Source organism: Notechis scutatus, chromosome Z, assembly GCF_049901735.1.
Source record: "Notechis scutatus isolate UNSWTSFEM ecotype Mainland chromosome Z, rNotScu1.2, whole genome shotgun sequence".
NCBI lineage: Eukaryota > Metazoa > Chordata > Lepidosauria > Squamata > Elapidae > Notechis > Notechis scutatus.
The window spans coordinates 1,718,209-1,736,274 of record NC_142025.1 but is presented as its reverse complement, the minus strand read 5'-3'; the positions used below and the strand labels follow the sequence as shown (position 1 = coordinate 1,736,274).

The window sequence follows — 18,066 nt, the reverse complement described above, 5'->3', positions numbered from 1 at the left end:
GGGTCACCTGAACCCCTTTTGAGGCCTTTGGCAGAGCAAAGTCAGTGGGGAAGTCAGACTCACGTAACGACCGGGTAACTTAATTCAACAACTGCAGGGTTTCACTTAACAATTGTGCCAAGAAAGGTCGTAAAATGGGACAAAACTCCCTAATAACTGTCTCACTTAGCAATGGAAATGTTGGGCTCCATTGTGGTCATACATTGAGGACTACTACCTGTAACAAAATAATAAACAATAGAAAATAAACTAAATTAAAATAAAACATTTAGATCGGTAAGCAAGGTGATTGTTAAGTGACTCACATCCAATTTTATGAGTTTTTTTTTTGCCACTGTTGTTAACTAAATCACTCTTGTTGTTAAGTGAATCAGGCGGTTGTTAAGCAAATCCGGCTGCCCCCATTGGCTTTGCTTGTGGGAAAGCTGCAGATGGTGTGACTTGTGTTACTCACTGTACAACCGCAGTGATTCGCTTAACAATGGTGGCAAGAGACGCCGTAAAACGGGGCAAAACTCACTTAACAACTGTCCCCACTTGGCAACAGAAGTTTCGGGGCTCCGTCGTAAGATGAGGACTACCTGTACAGGAGCCTGGCTCACCAGATTCCTAAAGTGTCAGTGCGTCCGCGTGTGTGTCAATGTGTCTTTGTGTGTGTGTGTTGCATGTGGGTCGCAAACGCCCCCCCCAACACACACCCAGCGACTCTTTCGCCTCTTTGTTTCTCCTCCCCCCCTCTGACGGGGCGGGCGGGGGGCTGGGAGGGGCGGGCGGGGGGCGAGGTCAAGGCGCAGGGGAGGGGGAGAAGGAGGGGGTGAGGAGGGCGTGTGAACGGGGCCAGCCCCGCAGTCCCGGCAAAGGCAGAGCCCGCAGCAGACCCCGCAAACCACCCAGCCCGGCCCGGAGGGAAGCGGCCGGCGAATCCCGAGCAAAGCCGCGCAACTCCGGCAATTTCAAAGGCGCCGCTTCCCTCGGCTGGAAAATTGGGGAAGGGTCGCTTTCTTTCCCTTTCCTTTTTTTTTCTTGCTAGCCGGGCGGGAGTTGGGCGGGCGACGACACGCATCTGCGGGTCTGCTGCGACCCCGGCCGGGAATCTGCCTGCCTGCCTCCCTCCCTCTCTCTCCCCCACCCGCGATCTTCCGAGGAGTGGTTAGACAAGAGGGTCTCCGGCGCCCCCGCCCGGCCGGGATAAACGCCCCGCTCCCCTCCTTCCTCCGGATCGTCCCCGACGAGATGAAACGGACCGGGAGCTTCGTCCTGGCGCTGCAGCTGCTGGCTGCCAAGGTGGGTCGCTCCGGGGGTCGCTTGGAGGGAGGGATGGAGACCCCCCCCCCATTATTCCAAGCATGGGGTTGGTCCCTCGTTAAGGTGGTGCGTGCAAAAAGGAGGTCCAGGGGTCGGAGAAGGGCGGCTGAGGGTTTCCTTGGGAGTAAGGAGGACCCTTCAGGTATCCCCCTCCCCAAGAGGAAAGCCCCCGCTTTGGGGGAGGTCTGGCTTTTGGGGGGGAGGACGGGAGAGTTTGGGTCTCTTCGCAAACTGGCTGCAAGTTGTGGGCCTTGGGAGGGGTCTCTCTGTCCCACCAAGGCCCCATTCACACGACCCGCTCAAGCCGTGTCCTGAGTGCGCCCCTTTTCTGCGCTACGGAGGGTTAGGGTCGCTCCACACGCGCCGGGCAGGACCGAGCAAACGCCGGGACGGAGAAGGCTGGCTCTGCAAAGCAGGAGTAAGCGAGGGGGAGGCCGGGGGCGTTTTCAAGCCCATCTGCTTTAAACTCTCTTTCAGTCTGTTTGGGGGATAGGAAGGGAGGGGAGAAAGAGAAGGAGAAATAGGAGGACAGGAAGGAAAAGGAAAAAAAGAGAGAGAGGGAGGAAAAAGAAGGAAAAGGAAGGAGAAGGAGTAAGGGAGAAAAGAGGAAGGAGGGAAAGAGGAAGGAAGGAAAGAGGAGGAGGAATAGGAGGAGGAGGAGTAAAAAGTTAGAAAAGAGGAGGACAGGAGAGGAGGATGGGACCCTTAGAAGGGGAATACTTTGGGGAGGGAAGGCTGCATATTCCTGAGTCTCCTTTGAGCGTCTCCTCCAGTCCTCTCCTGGTTTCCATTGGGACTCAGTTTGCCAGTCTGTGAAATGGGAAGAGCTCCTTTTCCCAAGGAGCCTTGAGAGGCTGAATTTGCACATCAGGGGTTTTCCCAAACTGTTGCAATCACCTTCGAAAGAGGCCTCTTGAATGGACTCTTTGATCCGTTGGGCTCCCTTTAAATTTAAATTGGTTTGGGATTCCCTGGCAACATTTGGCCCCATGTTAGTCAGGTCTCAGAGTTCACAAAACTATCATTTTAGGGGTTTTATTTCAGCTCAGTTTAAAGTTGAGATCTACTGCAAAAAGAAAAGAAAAAAACAGGAAAAATAGAGATTCAACCCAAGTTTGGTTTTGCATTCACACAACATCCTTAACCCGATGGATGGATTATAAATGCTTGCTTGATTCACACAGTACCTTGAATTGGGGTGGGGGAGTGGACTTCCCCCACAGAGTCAACTACTCTCCCTCTGCGCCCTAAATTGTGTTAACCTGAACCCAGTAATGTGTGAATGCTTCGATGTTTACCTTCATGTGATTTTCAATGTCATGTGACAGCAACAAGTGGATTTGTTTGCCCTTACAACAAATGGATCACAAGGAAGGCATTTGAGAACCCATTTCTGGCATTGTTCGTTCCGTTTGCATAAATATTTAAATGTCATTATAAATGCATTTTTATTATCTATTTATGAAGACAATATATATGGGCCACACAACATTCATGGTGACTCTCTGGGCTGCGTACAAAAATGTAACCCCAATCCAAAATTAAAATCCAAATAGAAAAATAAAACCCCAATACAGAAATGAAACCTCATTCCAAAAATAAAATCCATATAGGAAAATTAAACCTCATTTCAAAAAATAAAACCCCAACGCAAATATAAATTTCCGATGCAAAGATGATTAGCAGTAACACTACAATACCAGTAACACTACAATACCAATGGTGCTTTGTAGGAACATTCAGAATCAACTTTGGCTCCTGAAGGACTTTTTCTCTTAAAAACTGAACCAAAACAAAGAGGAATGAATATCTAGGCTGAAAGGAGAAAAGAGAGGCACCGTAAACTTAATTTATTTAATTTTTCTTAAAAAATGGGGGAAGCATTAGTTTGCATGCACAGTTAAATAAAAGTATCTTGAGACAAAGGAAATGGTGTGTCATTTTGACAAAGGTGGGCTGCTAAGGGCTTGCAATTTAAATATCATGTGTAAATAGATACAGAGACCAGTTAAAAAGACAGGAATTGCAAAGAATTTAAAAAGTGACTTGCAAGAATTTTGGCCTAATGCAAAACATATTGTTAAGCAGCTCAAAATATCTATTGTTCTCTTCCCATTAATTCCCACCCAGCTTTCCTCTCTAGCTCAGCCAATGGAAAATAATGAAAAAAAAAAGAGGATTAAAGTTCCCATTGATGCTGGAAATGGAGATTGTAATATTTTATCTAAGAACCATTTTTCTAATCTCGAGACAACATAGAGCTTAAAAAGACTGTGGTTGATGTACAACTACAGTAATTAAAACTCTTTGGAAATTTTCCATGCACAGATAGCCCTCCATTGGCCACAACTGAACCTAAAATTTCTGTTGCTAAGCAAAACAAATCCCATTTTACAACTTTTCTTGCCTCAGTTGTTAAGTGAATCACTGCCGTTGTTAAGTTAGCCACATGGTCATTAAGTGAATCCGGCTTCCCCATTGACTTTGCTTGTCAGAAGGTCGCAAAAGGGGATCATGTGATCCCGGGAACACTGTGACTGTCATAAATATGAGACAGTTGCCAAGAATTGATTATGGGGACTCTGCAACAGTCGCTAAGTGTGAAAAACGGTCATAGGTCCCTCTTTCCAATGCTGTTGTAACTTCAAACAGTGCGCTAAATGAACTTTTTAAAGTCAAGGACGACCTACACTGTGAAATTGTGGAATTAAGGGTGAACCAGAAAATACCACCCACAGTATTAAGTGTTTTATTTTGTTTTCTGTTTGGTTTTGTGCTATGACAGCAATAATTATTATATTTTTTTGCAACTGGAAAAAGCTGTTGCTGTTTTTTTTTTTAAAAATAGGAGGATTAAATATTAATGTTAATAGCACAGATTTGGTTTTTGGAGACTGGCTGAATGTATTAATTTTCTCTCCTAAATTTTGCACTTCTTGATAAATCTGGCAATTATAAATTCTTTGGATTTCTTTCTTCCTAAATAACATCTTTTTCCTTAAAGGAATATTTGAAAAAAAACAAAACACTTTTTGAAAATATCTAAATCAGTCTTTATGCAATTTGGCAACCTTAAGGAAGGTGGACTTCAACTCCCAGAATTCCCCAGCCAGCATTCCAACTAGGGGATTCTGGGAGTTGGAGTCCACCTGTCTTAAAGTTGGGGAAATATCCATCTAAACAACTTGCAAAAGACGTGTGAATTTTATTGAAAACAAGAAAAACCTGCTCCTTTTAAGGAATCTCTGCCTCTTACTTTGTGGTCTCCTTTCCTCTACACCCCACCTGTAATTCAGCAAAAGGGTGCCAAGATTTCCTCCAGTTGGGCTATACTCCCTATTCCCTCCCCTGATCTGCAAGGCAAACCTCTCGGTTCAAGGCCACTCGGGGTCTGGCAAAGGGTGCAATCATTCCCAGCACGACTCATGCTTGTCAATGGGCCCATTTTACAGAGAGAAAACTGAGGCACGGAATCCCGGTTGGAAAAGAAAACCGTTTGGGTCTCTTTTTTTTTCCTGCATCCGGGCTGGATTGCTCCAGGGTGTTTGGGCTTCCGAAGACCTTCCCTCGCTCGGATCTGGGGAGGAGGGGCTCATTCAGATTACGCCCCCCTCCCCAAGAAAGAAGGGGGCATGCTGAGCCTCTTCCCCCCTCCCTTCCTTTTTTCAAGAAAAGATTTGACAACCGTATGTCTGGGATGGTATAAAGACTCCTGTTTTGGACAGTGGGTTGGACTAGATGACCTCCAGGGTCCCTTCCAGCCTTAGGATTTTATGCTTCCTTCCCTCTAGTGGATTTCACTTTGGGATTAACGGAGAGCCCATTTTTCCAGGGTCACTCTTCACGTTTTTGCCTGGCTCATCAGCTGCCTAAAAGTCACCTTTATATAGGTGGTCCTCAACTTATGACCACAACGGAGCCTAAAATTTATGCTGCTAAGCGAGACAGTTAAGTGAGTTTTGCCCATTTTGCAACCTTCCTTACCATCATCAAATAAATCACTGTGGTTGTTAAGCGAGTTGCGTGGTTGTTAAGTGAATCTGGCTTCCCCCATCGACTTTGCTTGTAGGAAGGTTGCAAAAAGCGGAGTCACGTGACCGCCCCCCCAAGACACTGCGACTGTCATAAATATGAGTCAATTGCCAAGCGCCCAAATTTTGATTGCGTAACCCAGTGCGGTTTTAACTTTGAATGGTCACTAAATGAACTAAACCGAGGACTACCCGTGTTTTCAATTTTTACGTGCTGCGGTGTTGCCTGCAGGGGTTCCTGGCTTGGAGGAAACGGCAGGAAGAGTTTGGGATGGGAATGTGGGTCTGTGTGCGCATATTTGTGTGTTCAAAACTGGAAGGAATCCAGAAGACATACGAGTTTCAGCTTTTCCTGCCAAAATGCCGCAGGGCGAAAAAGCAAAACATTCTCGGCTGGTGGAAAGCGAGATCTTCCCTCGTCCCTTTCAAAAGTGAAGATCCCCCCAAGTATCTCCATGGAAAGGCTAGCGGACTCTGTGCATTGCCTGGGTCTGGCTGAGCTTGCCTGCCTGCCTGAGAGAACTGGCTGGATTGTGGATGGGGCACCACCAGGAAATCTCAGGCAGTGAGTGATAGCAAAGCATTTGCTCTTTGGATTATTGCCTAGGTAGGAAACCTTAACTTGGAATAACAAGAGTTGGAAGGGAACTTGGAGGTCTTATAGCCCAACCCCCTGTTCCAGCAGGAGACACACACACACACCCTGCCATTTCTGACAAGTGCCTGTCTAGTCTCTTCTTAAAATCCTCCAGTGTTGGAGCACACACAACTTCCGGTGGCAAGGAGTTCCACTGGCAAACAGTCCTTCGCTATTAGGAAGCTATCCTAAATTCCAGGTTGATTAGTTTCCATCCGTTGTTTGACACACACACACACAAACACACACACACTTTTCTTTGGGGTAGCACTGATAGGACATGGCGTTTTGCAATCTCTTGAGATCCTTTTCTCTCCTACCCAACCCTTAGAAACCCAGAGGGTGAGAAAATGGAACAGGGTGACTTTAAGACGCATGGACTTCAACTCCCAGAATTCATAGCTGGATGGAGAACCCTGGGAGTTGAAGTCCGTGAGTTTTAAAGCAGCCAAGCTGGGAAAACCCAGAAAGAGGAAGAAAATGCTGCACAAAAGGAACTGAAGAAAGAAAAAAAAAAGAGTAATAGGCTGGGTGCCTAAATGCAAGACTAGAACTCACCCCCTCCCATTCGACACAACTACCCAGTTGACTTCCATGCCAAAGGCAGGACTAGAACTCCCCGTCTCCTGGTGATTGGTTCAAAAGTCCCTCAAGTGACTTAGAAGTCTCAGGCAGAATTAGAACTGACACTCACCTGGTCATTGGCGGGACTAGAACTCACAGTCACCTGGTGATTGGTCGAAAGTCATCCCAGTTGGCTTCTATGAGCGAGGCAGGACTAGAACTCACCCTCTCCTAGTTTGTAGCCCATCACCTTCACCCCTACTTCATCTCGACTCTCTCCTGCCACATCTTTTGCTAGACAACCCCACACACAAAAAAACCCCTGTTCCTCTTTCAACCCTCCCCCCACCATTACCCAGCCCCATTGCAAACAATGGGCTTTGTAGTTCTTCTTTGTAGTTCTTTTGGCATCATGGCAAAATCAAGGGGGGAAGTGCTTTAAACTCTCCTGAACCAGGAAGTGGTTTTTTTAGTAGGAAACTCCCCCCACAATTCTCTGAAAACTGAGCAGGGGTGGAGGGGTGTGTGTGGGGGGGGGTCCCCTCAAGACTTTTCATTGGCCTTGAATTCCAGCCGTCCTTTTCTGCAGAAAAGAGCTAGCATTTTTTTTTTTTGGGTTGTTGTTCACGGTTGCAAGGGGCTTCGCCCCGTGGGGGTCTCTCTTAATAACCTTCGGAATGCACCAGGATCACGCCCCCCATCAAAAAACATGACCGTTGGTCCAGCGTGGAGGAATCTGTCTGGGAGGGGGGGCGGAAAGGCAGCTGGCAGGCAGGAATGTCTGCGCACCCCACCCTGGGCCAAAGGAACAAAAACGCCTTCTGTTCGTCCCAGGGTCCCGTTTCCTGCCCCCTCCAGCCCCCATTCCCGAAACCCACCCAGATGCTCCTCCCACCACCCTCCAGATCCAAGCCCCTCTTCTAATTAAACCGAAACCTGCCCTGTCACTCCAGGGAGAAAGCATATCCACGCCCGCACGCGTAAAAACACACCACCCCCAAAAGGGTCATCTAACCCACCCTCTTCCAAATAAAGAGAGAGGAAAAGGGTCGGGGGGTCTCCTGCCCTCTGAAATAAAGTCCTCGACTTAGCAACGATTCGTTGAGGGACCACCTGAAGGGACAGCCGCACTGGGGGGGGGGAGAGGGACTAGTTTTTCAAACTGACGACGGTCATCAGGGTCACGTGAACAAAATTCAGACCCTTTTGGCAACTGATTTCACATTTATGACGGTCGCAGTTTTCCCAAGGGGATCATGTGACTCTCACCCGTTCTTGCAGCTTCCTGACGAGCAAAGTCTACGGGCTTTAAGCCTGGAGGACTTCAACTCTCAGAATCCTTTGCTGGCTGGGGGATTCTGGGAGTTGAAGTCCACCAGGCTTAAAGTAACCAAGGTTGGGGATTCCTGGTCTACGGGGAAGCCCCAATTGCTCTCACTGTTGTGACTAACAGAGCCACAAACTCTGATTGTCGTCTCCTGGTCTGATTCTCCGGTCTGACTCTGATTTCAGCTCCTGGCGCATCAAGGCTGTGAAAACGGGGAAGTGGCCTGGTCGGGAGAGTGCTGTGCCCTGTGCCCCCCGGGCTTCGGGGCACGGGTGCCTTGCGGGAGCAACAACACCATTTGTGAACCCTGCCAAGAAAGTGAGTATCCACCTCCTCGTGGGGTAAACCCCAACTTGGAACCTACAGATGTAGAACAGAATCAGTCTTCCGGTTTGTCGGCTTCGCGAGCGGTAGGGATTCACGAAGCTGCGCGATCCCTGCCGCGCTAGCCGTTTTTTGGGGCTCCGATCCGGACAGGTATGAGCTAGGCTGCCCTGCAGGGGCAGCTGAAGGTAGGGGATCCGGAGAGGGGTTTGGGGTGTTGCAGACCCCTCCCCGGCCAGCAGAACCCCTTTTCCCAGGACGTGCAGCGGCGGTCCGTAATGGCCGCCACAAAGAAGCTGGCAGCCGGGTAAGAATGCGCAGGAGGAAGTGGAGAAAGTATTTGATAGGAGAAAGTTTTTCTTGGTTCCTAGGACTCTAAGACATATTTAGAATCAGTCCCCTATTCTAGACATGGGAAATACCCCGTTTCCCCGAAAATAAGATCCAACTGGAAAATAAGCCCTAGCGTGTTTTTTCGGGGTGCTTGTAATATAAGCCCTACTCCAAAAATAAGCCCCAGCTAAGATCATCAGCCAGGCGGACACATTTGGAACCGTAGTTCCCCAAAAATAAGACCCAACTGGAAAATAAGCCCTAGTGTGCTTTTTCGGGGTGCTTGTAATATAAGCCCTACCCCAAAAAATAAGCCCCAGCTAAGATCGTCAGCCAGATGGATGCATTAGTACCGTATTTCCCCCCAAATAAAATCCAACTAGAAAATAAGCCCTAATGCATCTTTTGGAGCAAAAATTAATATAAGACCCTGTCTTATTTTGGGGGAAACATGGTAGTACAGTAGTAGAAACTGGGAGGCTGGGAGTTCTAGTGCCGCCTTACAAATGAAAGGCGTCTGGGTGACTTTGGGCCAAACACCAGGAGGCGGTGAGTTCTAGTCCCACCATAGGCACGAAAGCTGGCTGGGTGACTTTGGGCGAATCGTTGTCCCTCATCCCAAATCACCTTACAGGGTGGTTGTTGTGGAGAAAAGAGGAGGAAGGAGAATTAGGTATGTTGACCTGTTATTTTATAAAAATAATAAAAAGAGATAAATAAAAAAATTGCAAATGGCTCTAGGATATGCCCAAATTTCACCCCGGTGGAGTGGGGGGAGAATCCCCCTCATAGAAAGATTACTGCCATGCGTGGTCCTTAGGCCCACCATTTGAACATCTGGGTCTTTAGAGGTAATTCTTGATTTACGACCACAATTGGGAGAATTTCCATGCAAGACACAGTTCTGAGTGAGTTTTGCCCCTTTTTGATGGCCTTTGCCATGGTTGTTATACGACTCACATGGTCGTTAAGAGAATCTGGTTTCCCGCACTGTTTATTGGAAGCCAGCTGGAATGGCTGCAAACGATGGCCAGATGACTCCAGGATGACTTCAGTCTTCATAAGGGCATGCTGGTTGCCAAGTGCCTGGATTTTGATCATGTGACCATGGGTCGTAAGTATGAGGAGCGTCATGATTTACGACTGTCAAGGGCAGGCTCCATTATGGTCATAAATCAAGGACTACCTGTAGAATTCATTCGTTTATCCTCTGTATTGCTGGCTGTGTTGCGCGCACGTCCCTTAATTTGCTCATTCCCTCTAATCATGCAAACTCAAAAGTTCCGGGAACCGATTTGACTCTCCGTCCCAAATTTGGACGGTGACATCCTGCATTGTGGTTTCCTCTTACTGCAGGTGTGACGTTCTCCTCCACCGCGAGTGCCACGGACCCCTGCCGGCCATGTTCCACGTGCCCAAGACAACTTCCCATCCGTGATTCCTGCACCGTCACCCGTGACACGCTTTGTGCCACCGGCTGTCCGCGCGGACATTACCTGGCGCCAGGAAACGGGACCCAGCCTCAAGGGACCTGCGCCCCCTGCCGAGTGTGCGAGGAGGGCTTCGGGGCGGCCCAGGAGTGCAAGCCGGGCAGCGACACAGAGTGCCAGAAATGCCCCGAGGGTTTTTACTCGGAGGTGAAGAGCCCGTACGAGCCATGTTTGCTTTGCCGACGGGAATGCGGACCGAAGGAAGTCATGATCCAGCCGTGCACCCCGCTTTCGGACACCCTCTGCATGGGTAGGGGGACACGCCGTGGGGAAAGCTGGAGGGGGGAGGGGGAGTTAGGACCCTCCGGGAGAACCCGGTGGGGGTTGGAGGACACAGGCTGCTCGGGGGGGATCAGCTGGATTCCGTTCTGCCGAACTGTGCAATTACCTCTGCTTGCAGCCGCCATCTCGCTAAAGATTAATGGGATCTGCTGTGGTGTGCAGGTAGTCCTCCACTTATGACCACAATCCCACCCGAAATTGTGTGACTAACATAATCCCTGCAGGGATTCTCTTAGCGACTGGGGTATGAAAAGTTGTTAATATGGGGCCATGGACATTTTGGGCACAATTGTGGTCATAAGGTGAGGACTGTGTTTCGATGGTTAGATTTGTGTGGTCCTCTTGAGGCAACCCCATGTGGCTGTCCTCAAAGTTGTTAAATGAGCCGGGCAGTCATTCAGCAAATCCGACTTCTCTCATGGACTCGGCTGGCCTAAATTGGGATCACATGACCGTGGGAAATGCTACGATGGTTGTAAGTGTGAGGACCGGTCATAACTCAATTCTTTCCGTGTTGTTGTAACTTGAAATGGTGATTAAATGAACGGTTGTAAGGCAAGGACCACTTTCATTTACAGAGGGTTGTGTCCTTATCAGTTTATAAATAGATCTATTTATTTATTTATTTACATGTGTTTTGGAGGGTTTTTTCCTCCGTATGGCGCCATCAATGCCTCCTCCCACCGGTTCTTGACCTATAGAAGAGTGTAGCTCAGGGTTGACCTGGGAGTGGGGGAGGTCCTTGGGGGTCCCTGAGCTTGGCTGTTTTCTTGCAGACGTTTCAGGACCCCACTAGGGAACCTCATCGGTGCTAGAAGGGAAGTGGGGTTGTGGAGAGGAGGTGGAGGAGCAGCCGGAGGAGGAAAAAAATGAGGAAAAGGAGGAAAAGGGGATGGATAGAAAAAGTCAGGGGGAGGAGAAGAAAAAAGGAGATGCATGGTTGGATGAAGATGGAGAAGGGGGATGGAGAAAGTTAAAGGGAGAAGGTGGAGGAAAAGGAGAAAAAGAAGGAAAAGGATGGATGGAGAAGAGGAAAGAAAAGGAGGAGGAGGAGGAGGAGGAGGAGGAGGAGGAGGAGGAGGAGGAGGAGGAGGAGGAGGAGGACAACTGTGGGGTCCTTGGTGTTCTCTGAATACAGTTATTTTCTTGCAGACGTTTCATGACCCAACTAGGGAACATCATCAGTGATGGGAGGGAGAGGGATTCACTGTAATTTTTCTAGGCCAGTGGCTTACCCATCAGGATACTCTTGACCTGCTTGCCTCGGTCTCCCTTTTGACCCCTTTGCAACCCAAAAACCAGGGGGAAACCCGCCCCAAACCCAGATCAACCCGACCACGTTCGCCTCCTTAGTATGTTCTGCTCTGAGGCCGTCCTCCGGAGCAGGAGAGAGATCTGAATTCGGATCCTCTTCAGCTTAAGCCCTTTTCTTCCTGTTTCTAGACACTCTTGGCTGTTTTAGGGATGGTTTTCTGCTGTCTCTCTCTCTCTCTCTTTCTCTGTGTTTGTGTGTGTGTGTGTGTCTGCCTGCCTGCTAGACTCCTGCAGTTGCTGGTATTCGTCATAATCTTCCTTTTGTTCTTGGTCCTTGTCTCTAATCCTCCTTGCACCCGGAGGGGGAGGGGGTGGCGGGAGAAGGACTCCCCCATAGACTGAGAAAGGGTGGGGTGAGGGGTGAGTCAACAGCAAAAGCCACGCACACACCTCCACACACACACAAACACACACCTCCACACAGACACATTCACACTATTTCTCAGCTCTGCCCTGCCTCATCCCACAGCAACTATTTCCCCGGTTGAGGGTGCACAGCTGGTGGAGGGAGATGGGGGAGATGTGGGGGGAAATCTCTTCTTAAGCCCTGAAATGAAACTTTGGTGTTTGCTTTGGGAGAGAGAGAGAGAGAGAGAGAGAGAGAGAGAGAGAGAGAGAGAGAGAGACGCCTAATAGGGCAAGTGTCTGTTTTCAGCTAGTGCTAAAAAAAAAAACACCAACCCAGGATCAACTAACTGCAAGAGAGAGAGAGAGAAAAACAGAGAAAAAGAGAGAGAGAGAGTTGAGGGAGAAAAAGAAAGAAAGAGAAAAAGAGAAAGGAAGGAAAAGAACAAGGAAGAGAAAGCGAAAGAGGAGAGAAAAAGAAATCGGGGGAGAATTAGAGGGGGAGAGAGAGAGAGAAGGAGAAAAACAAGAGAAAGAAAGAGAGAAAAAGAAAGACCAAGACAGAGAAAGGAAGAGAAAGTGACAGAAAAAAGAAGAGAGAAAATAGGAAGAGAAAGAAAGAAATAGAGGGACAGAGAGAAAAATAGAGAAAAACAGAGGAAGAGAGAGAGAGAGAGGGAGGAAGAAAGGAAGAGAAAGAAATAAACAGAAGGAGAAGGAGAAAAAGAGAGAAAAACAAAGAGAGAGAAAGTTGTAACTGGTCACTAAACAAATACGTTGTAGGTCGAGGACTACTTGTATAACCTTGGTCTTGGTGGGCTTTAGACGACCGTCAAGGCAACCCCTAAAAAACCCTGCAAAACTGCAGAACTTAAAAGCAAGGGCAGCACAAAGCGACACTGATCGAAGCCAACAGGCAGGTCACACTCTCAAGAGTTGTGTTGCGTTATAAATCTTGTTGACAAAGAAACAAAACTGTCAAATGGCCAGAAGTTGCGAGGGATTTAAAAACAGCCATTTGTCTGAAATGGGGTAAGGTTTCCAACCTGGGCAAGGGGAGGGTGGACTAGATGGCCTCCAACGCCCCTTCCGACTCTGGTCTTCTGTTATTCAGAGGAGGAGGAGGAGGATAGAAGGTTCTCCTGCCTGAGCAGGGGGTTGGACTAGATGGCCTCCAAGGCCCCTTCCGACTCTGTGGCTCCTGTTAAGCCCGTGCTCAGATATCATGGGAAGCGGATCCCAAGATTCCCAGGGAATCTTGAAATCCGGGCAATGCGGAAATCTGCTTCCTGGCTGGTTGCTAAGTGCACCCCCCAGAAGGTTTGGGGGCTTCCATCCCAGCCAGGAACCCACCGGGGTCTCTGCGCAGAGACAAATGTGTGCCAGATGTGCGGGAGGGGGTGGGGGGCAAATTAGGAAAAATGATGAATCCCTGATGTTTCCCTTCCTTTCCACCATCTAGCTTGGTTTTTGTGTGAGTGTGTGTGTGTGTGTGTGTGTGTGTGTGTGTATCCTTTTGGTCTTTTGCGTTTGGAGAAATACTTTGGTGTGTGTGTGTCTTCTACAGGAGGTCCTCGACTTACAACCATTCTCTTTAGTGACCGTTTGAAGTTGCAGCAGGCTGCAACTGAAAATAGGGACTTAACAACCGTTTTCTCACGCTTGCGACTGTGGCGGCCTCCCCGGGGTCATGTGATCCAAATCCAGACACTTGACAACTGACTCGTATTTATGACGGTTGCTATGTCCCCGTGTGTGTGTGTGTGTTGTCAACGGGGAGACTGGATTCGCTTAGCAACCGTGTGACTAACTCAACAACTGTAGGTATTCCCTTAACAGCTGGGGGCAAGGAAGGTGGTAAAACGGGGCAAAACTCACTTAACAACTGTCTGGCTCAGCAACGGAAATTTCCGTTTCGGTCGTAAGTCGAGGACTACCTGCAGTTTGGTTTTTTTTTGAGATTTCAAACATAATTTGCACTTGTTATTTTCCTCCCCTTCTTGACATCTCTCTCTCTCTCTCTCTCTCTCACACACACACACACACACACAAACACACAAACACACCCCAACCACCATGACACCTCCCAGCCCCCCAAAGATCCTGCCCCCACCCAAAGATGCTTCCAAGGCATGGGGGGGGGTTTGCCTTCCCCTTGTTTTAACCTTCTGTTTCATTTCAACTTCAATTGGGGCAGATAAAGAGCTGCATATCCTGAAGCGGCCTGAAGGGGCGCCCCAGAAGGACCCTCCGAGAAAGACGGCGCCCCAAGAGGCGGAAGGCAGCGGGGCCCACAACGCGTCCTCGGAGTTTGTCCCCTCCCTGGTGGACGACCATCCCAACAACATCATCCCTGTCTACTGCTCCATCTTGGCCGCCGTGGTGGTTGGACTCCTGGCCTACGTGGGGTTCAAAAGGTGAGTCTACGCGGGGCGGGGCGGGACCTATTCAGAGTTTTGCAGCGTTAATTCAGCACCAGAAAAAATAAAACACAGATGGCGCATGCTTCATTTAACATCTTTGTAGATTTTACAAACCAGTTGTAGATTTCTCCAACATGGAGCAAACTCAGACAGAAACAGGTTGCAAGTAAGGTCGGAGCAGCACTCCAGTCTGCAGCAAGCAAGTTAGTTTCTCTTTCACTTTAGTTCAGCAGGCAAGCAAGAGGAAAGAAGCCGTTTCATTTTCAATAGACAGAGTTTAATACAAGAGCCACGCCTAGGCTACTTCTAGTTTCAGTTTCCAAACAGTCCTCATTGGCTGACTTAGTTGCTATGCCTGTTCATTGGCTGACCTTGTTACCCAGCTGTATTCCAGTTCATGAATAAACTCTTGACAGGACAACCCCCCCCCTCCATCCTTATGGGAACCTACCCAGCTCTCCACAAATTCCCCGCAGGAAGAAATCTTAAAAAAATATGAGCATCCCCTTTTTCCCCCCTGAGAGGCTACTTTTCTCCTTGCGGGGAAATAAGATCCTTGGCCCAACCTCACCCCTCTAGCTAAAGCTAGAATGAAGCTACAACGTCTTCGACTTATGACCACGATTGAGCCTGGAATTTCTGCTGCTAAGTGAGATGTTTGCTATGAGTTTCGCCCCATTTCTCGCCACCGTGGTTGGGTAAATCGTTGAAGTTGTTAAGTGAATAACCCAGTCATTAAGTGAATCTGGATGCCCCATTGACTGCTCGTTGGAAGGTCGTAAAAGGGGATCACGTGATCCCCCCCCAGGACATTGTGACCGTCATAAATACAAGTCTGTTGCTGAGAGTCTGAATTTTGATCACGTGGCTTTTTTTGGACTCATATTTATGACGGTCGCAGTGTCCCAGGGATCACGTGATCCCCTTTTGCGACCTTCTGACCAACGAAGTAAGTGGGGAAGCCGGATTCACTTAACGACCGTGTTCCGCAATTCACTTAACAACGGCAGCAAGAATGGTGGTAACTCACGACTGTCTCGCTTAGCAAAGGAAATGTTGGGCTCAGATTGTGGTCGTAAGACGAGGACTGTCCACGTGTGGCCATTGGGTCCCACCCAGATAACCGCTTTCCCACTGGCTCATTCTCTCCACCCTCCCTGCAGAACCTCCCTATCCCTCCCCGCTCATCCGTTCTCCTCCTCCTTCTGCCACATTCCTCTTTTCCACCCCTCCGGCCATCTGTTTGGAGGTGTCACTAAGGGAGAACCTCTCTTTCTGTGCAGTGCTTTTTCAGAGACAGCCAACAAAAGCAGCCTCAAAGTTGTAATTTTTTAGAACTTCGCACGCCGCCAGATTTAGCCAGACCTGGCTGTGATTTGGGGGCCGGCCAAGGGCTTGCTTGCCTGCTTGAAGGGGGGAAATAGAGGGAGGGTCCCCAAATCACCACCTCCTCCTGCTCTGATGCAGCTGGACGACATGCCAGCAGAAGCACCAGCTGGCCAAAGCCCGGATGGGGGAGTTGGCGTCGTCCCCCGAAGGCGAGAAACTTCACGGAGACAGCGGGGTCTTCCTGGACACTCACAGCCTGCAGGAGCAGCACTCGCTGAACAAGGGTAAGGTTCACACACACACACGCACACACACCAGATTAGGGGAACACCATCTCCAGTTGGGTCTTGAGAACCAAGCAGGACGTTGATGGGGAACTCTTCTGCGGGAACTTCCGTTCCCCGAGTCGCTAGTCCTCAGGGTGGGGAGGTTCCACTGTGAATAACTGGGTGCGGAGTTGATTTTTTTGGCCTCCCTTTTCGGATATCGATCAGGCTGCCAGGGCCCAGGGAAGAAGATATGAAATTGGAGGGAGGGAGGGAGGAAAAAAAAGAGAAGGAAGGAAGTAAAGAAGGGAAGGAAATGGAAAAGGGGAAGGAGGGAGGGAGGGAAGGAAGGAGAAAAAGTAGAGGAAAAGAAGAAAGGAAATGAAGAAAGCAGAAAAGGTGAAGGAGGAAGAAATGGAAAGAAAGGAAGGAAGGGAAATGAAAAGGAAGGAGAGAGTAGGAAGGAGAGAAAGAAAAAGGAGGAAGGAAGGAAGGAAGGAAGGAAGCAAAGGGGAAGAAAGGGAAGGAGGAGGGAAGGAAGGAAAGAGCAGCTTCATCCTTCTGAAGCCGTTTCCTCTCTTTCTGCCCCCCAAGCAGGACCCAGAGCCGACGCCCGCCTGTACAGCAGCCTGGCCCACCCGCTGCAGGAGGGAGCCGAGCAGATGCTGGAAGCCCCCACCCCCTGCGGCAAAGACTGGCGCAGTCTGGCCCAGCACTTGGGCTACCCGGACGAAACCATCGAGACCATCGGTTGGGGGGAGGCCCCCGCCCACACGCTGCTCTCCGATTGGTCGGCCCAGGAGGGGGCCACGCTGGAGGCCCTGTGCCAGGCCCTGGCTGCCATCCAGCGGGGGCGTGGTGGACCACCTGAACGCTCCCTGGAGGTCAGCTCGATGGTCTGAAGGGCTCCCCCAACCCCGTTGCTGCCGAGCCCCCCAACCCTTATTTTGTCACTCTGGGGGTTGTTGGGTTTTTGTTTTTTGTTTTTTGCTGAAAATGGCAGTTAAGATTTTAGCAAGCGGTGCAGAGGAGGGCGGGGTGAGGGGAGGGGGCTTTGCTTTCGGTGTGTGTGTGGGGGGTGTCTTTTGGGAAGAAGAAAGGAGAAATTGGGCAAACCATCAGGGAGGGAAGGAGAGAGAGAAAACTACCATCCTTCTCTAGAACAGCTGTTTTGGATTTCCTGGTGGTGCCCTATCCACACCGGTTTAGTTTTGGCTCAATTAGGGTCCTTCCGATTGGTCAACCCAAGTCTCCCTCTCTCTCATTCTCCCCTTTTTTTCTCTCATTCTCTATTTTACTTTCATTCTCTCCTTTTTCATTTTTCTTTTTCTTTCATTCTTTCTCTCTCAATCTCTTTCCCATTCCCATTCTTTCACTTTTTCATTCTTTCTCACTCTTTTCTATCTGTTCTCATTCTTTTTCTTTCATTCTTTCTCCCCATCTTTCTATATTTCATTCTTTCTTCTTGAGTTTTCTCATTCTTTCTTTTTCATTCTCCCTCGTTCTCTCATTCTGTTTCTCATTCTCTCTCCCTCCCTCTCTCTCTCCCTCTCCCTCTCTCTTTCTCTCACACACACAACACACTCTGCACACGGGCCATTCTCCTTCCTGTCTGGGCCAACCTCACGATGGGACCTTGATCAGGGCTGACCCCCGATGTGACTCTCACCACATGCTGGACCCTGGCTGACCCCCAGCAGAACATGGCTTAACAAACCCAGTTTGTTACCCAAACGAGCCCCTGGATGGCTCCAAGCGGTGGTTGGTTGGGCTTGTCCACACCACTGGGCCCACATTCCCACAAGACGCTGAACCCTCAACCTCCCCCAACCTATTTTCACAGAATCTGAGGTTTAACTCTGGGGCTGACGATCCAGAGATGCCCACTTTACAAAGAGGATGGACTTCAGCCACAGGGTTGTGGCTGCCATTTTGACTTATTTGACCTCTCCTGGCTGCTACAATTTGCTTCCCGTGGCTTCCATCCGGCCAGAACATTTCTGCAGGACTGAGTTTGCTTCCTGCTTCCCTTGAATTTTATTATTCCCACCAAATGAGACAAGCTGCGTTGGGCAACCAATAAACCATAGTTAACT

At 49.2% G+C, this 18,066-nt stretch overlaps 1 protein-coding gene across 1 annotated transcript; it reads left to right on the top strand.

Annotated features, from left to right (window-relative positions):
• Positions 1-854: 854 nt before the first annotated feature.
• On the top strand, positions 855-16,972 carry LOC113425517 (tumor necrosis factor receptor superfamily member 16-like). The gene is made up of 6 exons (XM_026687689.2): positions 855-1,284; positions 8,050-8,182; positions 9,878-10,261; positions 14,150-14,369; positions 15,843-15,988; positions 16,568-16,972. Exons 1-6 carry the CDS (start codon positions 1,234-1,236, stop codon positions 16,870-16,872), a joined length of 1,239 nt encoding a protein of 412 aa, XP_026543474.2. The 5' UTR covers positions 855-1,233; the 3' UTR covers positions 16,873-16,972.
• Positions 16,973-18,066: the final 1,094 nt, after the last annotated feature.